Here is a 12,504-nt window from a genome sequence, read left to right as displayed (position 1 = left end):
CTAGATTTTCCAGCTGCAGGGCAGATGGTTGCTGGAGATGTGCTCTTAGTGGTGCTGGCACTCGTCTGCTACATGTAGATCAGGTGCCTCCCGCTGACCCTGCAAGCTCTGGAGGGCACCAACAGGCGCAATTCTGCTGGTTCCGCTAGGATTGCACCTCGCGGATCTTTGGGGCCATTGTATGTTAGAAAACTATCCCAAGCATAAAGACAAAATATGTAGATTTAATCTCAGAAACGGGACTCGGTGTAAAGCTAAGATACAATATCTTTCATGCTACCTTGGATTTATCACTTCCTTAGCCTCCTTCAAAAGAAAGATATTCCATACAACTGATCTCCCTATCTCTGCTCATCTCCATGTTACAGACATCATATTTACATTCTCTGCCCCTGAAATGTTCTACCAATTGGAATGGAGAGCAAAGACCATTTCTCCCCAGTTACAAAGTGAAATCCAGGTACCAAAATAGACCTATGAGAAAACATTACAATATTCATCAAAGGAACATAACTGAAAACATCTGGATATTTACTGTCAATGTTACAATGCTGAGGTACAACATTGAGTGGATCAAACATCTGAAAACCTTGACAAAGATTTAACAGGCACTGAATTATGACATGTCAAAGGGCACTTTAACATCAGCTACAGTAATACATTCTGCAAAGATATTTTAAAATTACAGTAATTAGGACAGCATATCGCAGCATCATTCACAACTGATTAAACAACTTCATTCAGTAATTCGTGGGAGAAATGTCATTCCAAAGCATGACCAATATCGAAGTATCTCCTGAGAATGAGACACACATACCTGGGGATAAAAAAGACTGCAAAAAAAATCTCTCCACTCATCACAATCTGATCTCCAATTGGTCCTCTAATTGACCACATGAGAAATGCAGGCTAAAGTCCCACTCACACAACACTGAATTAATAGCTATTTAGAAAAATGAACTCATCATCCATTGGCTGCTATTAAAGGTCAAAGGAGAGTAAAACTAGTTATTTTATGGTTGAACTCGAACTAGGCTGGGATTAAAAGACCAACTGAAATCCCCACACATCTTGCAGGCCAAGGGGACTTATAAATGCAGGCCATGGATTTATAAACTTTGAAAGCAGTCAAAGCAGTTTCCCAGAGTTCGTTAGATGGACACTTCTGGGAGGAGCTGGGTTGCATTACAAACTTTTGCTCGAGCTTCATTGGACCAAATGACTTTTTCTCATCCTCAACCCTTCTTTTGATTTCTTATTATTTGTAGTGGCCTGATTTAAGTGGAGGCTGTGTAGTGCTGTCCAAAGAGGCTGAAACAAATATTAAATCTGAGCAGAGAACAATAAGCTCTCTTGGGCTCTAGTCCTGCCTCCTGCACAATCATCCAGTTCACTCATAGGTTTAAAAAAAAGGAACATGTAAAGAGGAAAGTAAATTGGGATCAATGTGAATATTGATTCCTAACTGACTGTGTTTGTTATTACAAATCAAAATAAAATCATCCTAAAAATAGCTTTACCTCCATGGTCTCTACAAGAGAGGGCGAGCTGCCCAGCTGCAGGATTCTTGCATGAACAAAGAACAGTGGGACACATACATCAGCTCTCCTGACCCAAAGGGTCTTCTCAAAATTTCAAATGCAATTAATTATTCTTACTCCTAGGGAAAGCACCTTTAGCCATGTCTATTAACATTAGTCCTAAAATCTTCACCTTGCTGTAGTTCATTTCAGTCTATCACAAATTTGAAGATACTCAGATGCAAATCACAGTGGTCAGTATGGTAACATTATAATCTGGACTGCTATTTGCACACAGACTCTAATGCTGGGCATCAGAATCACTCCAAGTCTCTGTTCACAGTTAGAGTGTATTCACACTGTAACTGTAGTGTGGGTGTGAAGCAGTTTCACTGCAGTTATGTTGTAAATGCAGCTTGCATCTAGAATCAAAGCCTGTCCTGGCACTAAAGTGAAGAGGAATGAGATCGTCTGGAAGAGGTAATCTCATCCCACTTCATTTTGGATTCTTTACAGGCCTTGACACCAAATTGCACTCTCTGCAAGTTTAAAGTTGGTACAAAATCGTAACTGCTTCTCACCGATGCAAAATCTGCAGTGTGATTCGTTAGTCAATTTTAGATTGAATTTGAACTAAACCTGCTAGTAACTGTGGGAGTAGAATGAACCTCAAAATACAAAGTACTTCTTAACAACTGTTCAATAAATAGCACATTCAGAATCATTGCATTTATTTGTCAAAGAGTTCTTTTGCCTTATTTTATACTGCACTGCAGATGAATATTCCCAAAACAAAAATGCTTTCATCCTATGATAATAGATTGTGATTTATTTTAAGGTTCCATTGTTCCATTTTAAATAACCCAGTCCAGTCCTAATACTTTCCCAACATCCCAGCATTTCAGACAATAGGTGAAATCTAATTTGTCTTGCTCTTCTCCATCACCTGTACTGAGTAAAATCCATTCCTCACCCATGAATCTGAACCTTTCATTGCCTACTGTATAAAAACTGAGTATACTAGATCTGTATTTAAACTGGATATCACTGCTTCAATTTAAGTACCTTTTGAAAAAGTTAAATATTTTTGAACAGTAAAAAATCATTTTGGAAGTGTACACAGGCATTTGGAGATGTTATTTTGCTAAACTCCCAACATCATAAACTTGGTTTGTTGCCAGGAGAGTAAGAGCAGGGGGAAATTTATAAGCTTTAGTGAATATTTGGAAATAAGGAAGGAAAGTTCACCAAACTATTTGAAACAGTTTCACATGTACCCTGGAAATTTTCATTCTACCAGACTAATAAGTTATCTAATTGTATGTACGGTCAATAATTCATATTTATCTTCTTTCTTCTGCAATATTTGACAATATTTTAATTTTTATTTTCTCTTACTTAGTCATTTTGTCCTGTAATTTCACTTTTATTTAACACTATTTATTCTTCTTCAACTTATCTTCCTTTTCATCCAGATTATCTGTAAATGATCAAATCCACTGTACTCATATCTCTGGGCTCAGTGCCCATATCAGTGATCCAACTCCACAGGGAACATTCCTCCACTGTCTGCAAATCAGAACAAAATGGGTAGGGATTTAAATAACCTACTGATTCCCTATTCGTTTATGATAAAAAATGATGACAACTTTTTCTCTTAAAAAAATTGGCATGTAAGAAGAGTTAATAGTGTCAGTGCTAGTCATCACTCTACTTAAATATGGGTGAACCCTGCAGGTGGTGATATAGTTCATTTCTATGATCCCTGCGTATTGTATCTAATTGGGGTATGAATATACAGGAGGGGAGTTCTACATCCCCTCTCTCCTCCTCAAGAATTTTTACATGATGCTTCCAGGCTCCGACATTCTACTGTAACTTCAACTTTAGTAAGAGTTCTGTCCTATTTAAAAATCCAACCTAATTCTTGAGCATGTTGTGAAAGTAGGGGGTAAAAATTTTAATGGTGGCATTGACGGGGCAGAAATGGAGCATGGCGGGACTTTTGCCCAGCACAACGTACCTCTATAACACCTTTAGAATCCAACCTGAAGTTGAAGTCACCAAACAGGAAGTGTGGCACCTTCTCATATCGTTGGTCTGTAATCCTATAGTGAAGAAAGAGACATTTGTTAATTGTATCCATGTGATTTATATCAATTAGTGTTAACTGTATTCAGGTGATGCGAATCAATTGGGGACTCTCGTATCCATTTATGAGAGAGCTTATCCAGGGTGTGGGTTGTGTTGATCTCTGTGAATAAAGGCTTGGAAGCAACTAAAGACCAGGCTCTAGTATTCTATTCTTCACCACCTGGCTATCCAATTTATACCAACATTTATTTGCATGTTTCATACATTTTCAGCTCAGTTTTATTCATTTTAAATAACATAACAGTGTTAAGCGAGTGAAAAAATACAAGTCAAGAGTGGCTCCCTGACAGAAGTGTGGGATCAGTGAATTTACCATCATGATTGGAACCTTATGGATAAAACTACACTAAATCTCAAATGTTGTATTATAAACTAACAGAACTCCCATGGCATTGCTCATGGTGAGTTGGATAGTACATTGTTTGCTAACAATAGGGGTATCTTGACAGGTAATACAAAATGTATTATCAGAACCATTGATTTACAGTGACTGAATAATTCAAAATCCATTTTTATTACATGGCTTTCTGCAGTTTTCCCCCAGTGCTTTGGTGATTGAATTCTGTGACTTTGTCTATTATTCTCTGAGTGGCTTTTATTTTATACCTATTCTTGTATCAATGTATTTATTCTTTCCCTTGCCATTTTTAAAGCTGAGGATACACAGCGAGATAATATATAAGATGTACTAATTGGAAATAGGAAACTCAGGGTAGAGTTTCCACTTAGGGCGCAATCGGTAATTGGCTGCAAATTGCACCCAAAAATTGCACCGGCTGGCTTACAGTTCAAGTTTCTGCTAAAATGTATTTGCATAATCACAAACGTATAATCTTCCATGAACCAACGCAATCCGGCAGCTTAACAGAGCGTAATTGTTAATCTTTATTTCTTTGCAATAAAAAATATTCATTGAAGATTGGTAACCTGGTGGAGTTTTATTAATACAGCTCAAAATGGACTTATCACAAAAAATATGCATTTTTAATAAGGGTGTCCAGTCCTCCACCTGTGAGTAACCTGATTTAAAATCACTGAAAATGACTTTAAAAACTATACTGAACCATTTACTAGTTTCATTAGTGTAAACCAGTTTCTTGGTAAATTAAATAATTTTTAAGATGTAAAAACATTTAAAACCTGCCTACTAGTGTCTGTGTGCCTAAGAAAGCTGGCTTAATTTGAAGACTCTCCTTGAATGGGCGCAGACAGGGGCAATCTGCGGAAACTCGCCATCCCCGTTATTTCAATCTGGAGATGTGGCCAGTTTTGTGGGCAGGGCCGGCTTCAGGTACGATGATTTTTGAACCAGCGCAACTGATCGCGGAAACTCGATTTACATCTGACGCAAATTGCGCTTGACTTTCCGCGATTTTCCGCGATCTTTTAGGTTGGATCTGGCGGATTGTGCCCAGCGTAAACTCGACCCTCTCATATTTAGCAGTACTGGCAAGAGTGTTATTGTTTGGCAGTGCTGAGAGGATGGCGTATTTGTAGGCTTTGGTAGTCCTGGGAGGATCATCTTGGAGTTTAGGAACACATATTTGGGACAGTTTGATGCTGAGTATCTCAATTGAAAAAGTGCTCTATTCCCTGGTATTGATATACCCCTCTCCTTAACACAAATCATTACCAAAATATATCAATAAAACGAAACAAAAAAATAAACTGTGGCTATTTGAGTCCTAAATTCAAATAAAAAATAACCAAAAAAAATAATTTGAGGACCTTTTCTGTTTCCTGTAGATAAAACAGATTGATGTTCAGACCTGGCCTTCCAAAAAAAAATAAACTCCACATCATTTAGAAATAATTCTTCCAGAGTCATCTTTTAAAGGCCAGGCAGTGCTAGTCGGATAATAGGAGAGCTTAGAGCCTTATGTTTTCCTCTCAATTCAATACTGCTGTACACCATAAGCTTTTGAGAAGTCAAAAACAGGACAAAAAAGCACAAAAATAGCCATGTCAGACATTGCAGTGGTAAAACGACAAAGAGGCCAACAGCCCCCTGATTTGCTATAACATTTCGTAGCCATTCTGTAAGGAGGATCAGTTGCCTTTTCAGTTAATTGCCATGCCTAATACGATAGCCTGTATCATTCAATTGTTCTAAGTCAAGGTATCAGCTGCAGGTCAGAAGGTAACATTTTGTTTACAAGATTATTTCCTAAAGTACTTATCTCACATTCCCTGTGAAAGTTGACTTTGCTTTTTGTGGAGGAAGAATTGGGAATAGAAAATTATCCACAGTGGCTGGAGTTGAATGAGTTTAGGTGGGAGGTCTGAAAACTGCCTGCCACGACACCCAGCAGGATGCCTTATTAGCCGCGTCATCACAGTTCATTCAAGCAAACCATAACAGTGTCACCAACATTCCCACACAAAGACAAAGTTCTTCACACAGTCTATAAACATGCTTCTCCTGGCCAATTCATCCCAGGCTGACATCAGTGAAAAGATTTTAAAAATAAGCTCCATCAAGCAGACTGAATGAGGTGACGATTCCTCAAGCTTCCTGAGAAGAGATGTTCTGGGGGTCAGCACATAATTTATCACTGATGAGAAGAGTTTATTCTTCCAGCTATTCTCACTTTGCAATGATTTTAGGCAAACTGGTACTTGCCATTAGAGATTTTTCAAATGCAATATGAAGCTGTTAAAAAGAGAGGGTTTTGTCAGAACTGTCACTAATTTTTATAAAGCACTTGCATCATAGAATGTTCAAACAAAAGGAAAATTTACATACTTTCCATATGAAATAAAAGTCTTTGTGACCTCCCAAAGCACAGAATCCAGAATAGGAGTCACCAGGAGCAATGCAAACTAGCAATAAAGGTCACAGAAAGGTTACTGAACACAGCAGAGAATGACAGATACAGTCACACAAATAGCTTCTATTCTGTCAATTATCCTAGTGGCGAGTTTTTTTGACAACCAAGCTAAATGTCTAAAAGACTGCACTGACACTGAAACGGTCATATCTAAACCACTTGGCACTTTTCTGTGCTACTGTTCTTTAATACAATTCAGACTACAATTGAGTGATGCAATCTTAAGGTCAGACAAGCTAAGAACCTTGTAAGACCATAAGAGACAGGAGCAGGGGTAGGCCATTCGGCCCCTCGAGCCTGCTCCGCCATTCAATGAGATCATGGCTGATCTGATTTTTACCTCAACTCCACTTTCCTGCCCTTTCCCCATATCCTTTGACTCCCTTGCTGATCAAAAATTTGTCTAACTCAGCCTTGAATGAATTCAATGACTCAGCCTCCACAGCTTTTTGGGGTAAAGAATTCCAAAGATTCATGACCGTCTGGGAGAAGAAATTCCTCCTCATTTCCGTCTTAAATGGGCGACCCCTTATTCTGAGACTATGCCCCCTAGTTTTAGATTCCTCCATGAGGGGTAACATCCTCTCAGCATCTACCCTATCGAGTCCCCCCAGAATCTTGTACTTTCAGGTGGAAGTTTTCCAGTCCCGTGACGCTTGATTTAGGCATGTTACTGCTTTGCCTGAGCAGCATTGCCTGTGATCACCGATTTAATGGCCTAGGTATATAGATTATTGGGCTGTAGCACCAGACTGGGGTTGGAGACTTGCTGTGGCAGGCTTCTGGTGGAGGAACAGGCATCATATCAAGAATGTTTAACATTAAATTTACTTTAAATTGAGAATGTTACTAACCCTTGGGGAACAACAAATATGCTACAAAAATGTAATAATAATAAAATAATAATAGTGCTTCAAGTACACGTAGGAAAATGAAAGGAAAGTTAGGCTCCAAATTACCTCAGGGTCTACTAGGAGAAGGAGATAGAGGGGAGCAGAAATTGTGGATTCTGTTACGCCCAGTCTCCATTCTGCTTGTTCTGCACTGAGGGTTTCCTCAGGCAAAGCGGGGCAGATGCTTCTTGTGCCAGACTCTTTGAAACTGACATCAAAAAGAAGAAGGAATGGTGGGGTGAATTCCTCCCAGGTCCCACTCTGGTGCCCCCAACATACCATACACCTGGGTGAAGCAGGCATCCAGTACTTTAAGCCAGTAGAAGTGGGGCCTACCAAAGAGTTAAAGGCTGGTTTCCTTAAGTAGCTGATCACAAACCGATTGGCTGTTATATGGCTGATGTGACGAAAACAACATTACTGGAAAAGAGGCCCTTTGTCCTATTTCTTCAGCCAGACCTGCCAGCACTTTTCTCCAGCGGGTACTCGCCTGCTTCCATTAAAATAACATCCAATAAAACAGCAGACAGAGAAATGTCTGATAAATGTGTTAAATCTTCATCCATTATTATTGCCAACAGTAACAGCTAGCCTTTAATGTTTAATTAATTTCAACAAAAGTGAGTAGATTGTCATTTGTTATTTTTTGTATTTGATACAGGTTAATGTTTTCTTTCATAGAATTGCATAGAATTTTACAGCACAGAAACAGGCCATTTAGCCCAACAGGTCTATGCTCCACACAAGCCTCCTCCCACCTTACATCATCGCACCATATCAACAATTACTTTCAGATAATTGCCTTCCATCTGTAGTTTTTTTTAAAAAACAGTTTTTAGCAGCGGGATAGTGAGCGGTGGTGGCAGTGTGATATAGGTGAAAGGGTAACAGAGACGAGAGTGGTGGGTTAACTAAATATGTACAGCATTTTGATACTATAGCACCTCCTTTCTTTCCAGCAGGAGATTACCATGCAATCCAACATACATCATATAGCATAAAACATGATCAATGTAAATACAAGAAATTGTTAATATTCCCACACTCGTTTACTACTAGTTGCAAAAAATCATCAGAGCTCAACCTGGAGAGTATGAGGAAGGCCGAGGAAGAGCTCAGTGATTCATTTGACAGCTTAAAATGCCTGAATTGCATCATTTTTTAAATGTATGAACACTTCTGAAGGCAACCATTGGATTAAGTCAGGTCCACTTGGAGCAGTTATAACATTTCAAAGTTTTTGAAGATTCTCAGTAAATGAACTGGCACAATTCCCAAAGCACTAAAAACAATTGAATGTGTTGATTTTGTGGAAAATGAGAATCTGAAGATGGAATGAATCAAATTTCTGCCAATACATTTGGTGCTACAATAATAATGTAACAGCCACTTATATCCAATCTTCAGCATATATAAGAACTTTAAAGGCTTACACCATATATTAAAAACTATATAGGCTTATTCCTCATATACAAGAACTTTAAAGGCATATTCCCCAGCTATAAAAACTATATAGGCGTATTCCCCATATACAAGAACTATATAGGTGTATTCTCTATATTTAAGAATTATATAGGCTAATTCCCCATATTTAAGAACTATATAGGCTTATCCCCATATAAAAACTATATAGGCATATTCCCATATATGAACTGTAAAGGCTTATTCCCTACAGATTATGAAAAACATGCATGCTTTATTACATACCAGCTGATTTATCATGGTGTTTCCCACACACAAAAAGAGTCTTTCTTCCTGTAACTGTATTTTTAGAAATATAAGTAGTGGTGTGGATGAGGAACTGCCAAGGCAGTTAAAGAAAGTTTCAAAATGTGATTTTTGCAGGCTTAGATTGATTTTATTTGTTGGGTTTGGTTAGTTAGTTTTTTGTAAATGGAAAATTTGAGTCAATTAACATATTATAAACTTTACGGTTTGAACACTTACCAAAGCCCTATAGATATGTTAGACTGATACAAAACTTTTAAGGGGAGATTTCCTGCTTCAATGCATGCCAGTAGTGCACATGAAGAAATCGCAGAACCCCAGCTTGTGATTTTACATCTATTAACTGTAAATTGAGGGGAGGTAATTTTGACTTTGGGCGATATTGTAAAATAGATGATATTGGATCCACCGTACGTTATACATACCTCTCGATTTTTACTTCCATTGACTACAATATATGAGTAACTTACTGAATGGTGAGATCCTAGTTGAACTTTGCTGCGATGTGCTGTCAAAGCTCAGAGCTGTGTACAGTCGGCAGCGCTTTTCTGTGGGTACAGCGATTTTTAGGTTTCTCTTGTGGAAAGTAACTGTGAGACATCATCAAGACCTGAATCGTATTCAGTGGGCAGGGAGTGAGTGTGGGCTGGTGAGTGATAGCAGTGAGACTGGCCACAAGAAAACAAATAATTAATCTTGGGCCAGCGGCACAAAGTCAGGCAAATGCGCAAGTGCCATAAAAACTGTCACTGAGAGGCACAAATTGCATGCATCACAGAAGCTGAAAAATCCAGCACATGCACATGTACCTGCAGATTATGAAGGATGACCCTGAACTCCCAAAGGCTCATGGGGGAAGCCCCAGATAAAATATCCCAGCCCTGTTAATGGAGAAAAACCCAACTTGCAGTCTCTCGGAGCGACAGTTGGTAACTAAAAATTGTAGGAGGGAGAAGGCATGGTCTGGGAGTAAAGTTTAGGATGGTAGGACTCGTAAAAATGTCCAATGAGACGATGAAGAGAGGGTGAATGACAGCTCCAAAAAAAAACCCCAAGGTTTTTGAGGGATTTGATTGGTTGTATTTTACTGAATGAGAATTATTTGTTTTTACAGATCGTTTAATTCAAAGTACTCAGTTTTTGATTAGTTTACTTTGATTCAATTCGCTCTCCATGAGCACTTTTCCATGCCCTACAGATGTGTCAGGCATGCAGTCCTTACAAAACTTTTAATTACATATAGTTTAATCAATCATACACATTAGGCATATAGTTTCCCAGCATTCTACTGTAGATTTGAGAACCTGCAGTAATGATTGAAAAATTATTAATCCCTTTGTGTTAACATCATTGTGTTTCAACAACATGGAGTACATCGACTTGCTATCAGCACCGATAGCTAATTCATTGCCTGCTTAAAACAGACACAAAACTCAATAAAGCGTTCATCCTAAATGGAAACAGTCCACCTACATTATAAACACTAAGTAATACCTGGGATGAATTTCAAGGCTATAATCTAATCCCAGAGTTCAGAAGGTGACTAGAAAACCACTTTCGCAATTTACAACATCGCGTTGATCCCTTGGTAAGACCTACTGCCTTGTAATCACTCCCAGGTATTCATCTCCACATCAAACAAGAAATCCTACAAAACCATGGGGAGTTAGAGGAGGACTATAATGTATCGCTGAGAAGTTTGTGCTATAAACCTTAAAAAAAAGGTTTTATTTTATTGTTACATAACTATGGCCTTCAGTTAATCTGGAAAGTATGGGAAATTAAATTCCAATCACGTGATCAGAACTGAAGTGTCTTGCTGGCTTGCCCACGTCGATATGGCAGAATTATAACTGACAGTAGCTTTGAATTGGCTTATGTTAAAATCATTATTAAACACTGAGCTCACTATTATCTATAAAATAAGCAACCACTAAATAAATGCTACTTAAATATTCCAAAAAGGCTTTAAAATTACATTGGATCTTTTGCAGTTGCATTTTAGTTTTTTTTTGAAAACTAAAGTTTCTTCATTCCCATTTTCGCCTGCCAGCCGGGATTACAAAAGAAATCTAGGATGTATGACCAGTGCTTGGCTTCAGTCACACCACATACCATTCCAGTTAAATCGTGATCGACATGCAGTAGTGTACGTAGCACACAACTAATCATCAATCTCTTTTTCTAGAGCCATTTTGGCAAATACGATTAACGCAAAAAATTCAATTGTTTGAGCCTGTCCAGTTTTAATTGATATCGCAGTCATTGAATCTTACTCTTGCATCTCACTATCCAGAACATAACTTCCTTCTTTATTTTATAAGACTGATTAGATTCAGAGACATGTATTATCTGGTATACTGCATCTTTTCTATTTCCAACAAATTGTCCGCTTATCACGCAGTATTTGGATTGTAAGCTTATGAACAGCTCAGCTGTTGCTACATTACTATTCCAGATGCTGAAGCAAAGCCAGGATTCACTACAGCATTCTCAACTTTTCACCTTGAATCTTACAAGCTATGATTGAACATGAAACTATTAACCCTAGACTTCTGCTCGTATTTGCCATATGAAATTAGACTAAAACAGTGTTTGATGCCAGTGGTTTTGTGCCACTATATTAACAAGCCATGACTTCAATTATTAGTTCGGATATAAATCCACCATGCACTGAGGCCAGTACAGTTTTACTGTGCTTTCATGCCATAAATCACTGGGTTCATCTAAACATAGGTGGAAATAAAATATATTCATTAGAATCAGTTTGTCATTTTTTGTAGTGCATCAAAATCATACTAAAGTATTCATGTTTAACATTGAGAAGATTTATAAATCTAGTAACAAACTGAATAATACTTATAAAAATTCAGAGAATTAACATTGAAAAGGAGCTTTAGCCATTCTATTAGAAGTGAAGCAATTAGGGGAACAAATCTCAATAAACAACCAGGATCCCATTCTTTACCCTAAGGATGAACTAAATTAAATTTTGTCCTCTGGGCTTCTATCTGTTTAAATATTCAAAACACATTATTTTTTCCCCTACCACTTTTGATCCAGTCAAATTGATATATTCTGTGTTAGAAATAATTTGGAAATATTTTAACCCAGAAAGGACTTATGTGTGTATGCTGTAAAGTGTTAACAGTGCTGTGTAAGTATTTGTCTGTAGTTAATACAACCATTAAAAAATTCAGATAAATGAGTAATATAGCTTTCATCACATTTCCACAGTAAAATCATCATGCTTTAATTCACAGCACCATGAGGAATAGACAGAATGGATATAATCCCTTGCCCGAATATTTTAGTGTTTTTGTATTTCTTGACAAATGTTATTTTAAAAAGTTTTTGTAGACCGTTCCACTCTTAAGG

The 12,504-nt window shown here is 37.8% G+C and overlaps 1 protein-coding gene across 1 annotated transcript in view; it reads right to left on the bottom strand.

Annotated features, from left to right (window-relative positions):
• The window catches only part of inpp5a (inositol polyphosphate-5-phosphatase A), a 471,549-nt gene that overhangs the window by 87,677 nt on the left and 371,368 nt on the right, over positions 1–12,504 (bottom strand). Inside the window, exon 9 of the mRNA XM_068002421.1 lies at positions 3,544–3,628. Within this exon, the coding sequence (XP_067858522.1) occupies positions 3,544–3,628 (85 nt within the window). The remainder of the gene's footprint in view (positions 1–3,543; positions 3,629–12,504) is intronic.

The sequence above is a fragment of the Heptranchias perlo genome, chromosome 21 (assembly GCF_035084215.1).
Source record: "Heptranchias perlo isolate sHepPer1 chromosome 21, sHepPer1.hap1, whole genome shotgun sequence".
In the NCBI taxonomy this organism is placed as follows: domain Eukaryota; kingdom Metazoa; phylum Chordata; class Chondrichthyes; order Hexanchiformes; family Hexanchidae; genus Heptranchias; species Heptranchias perlo.
This window is presented reverse-complemented; position numbering and strand designations above follow the sequence as displayed.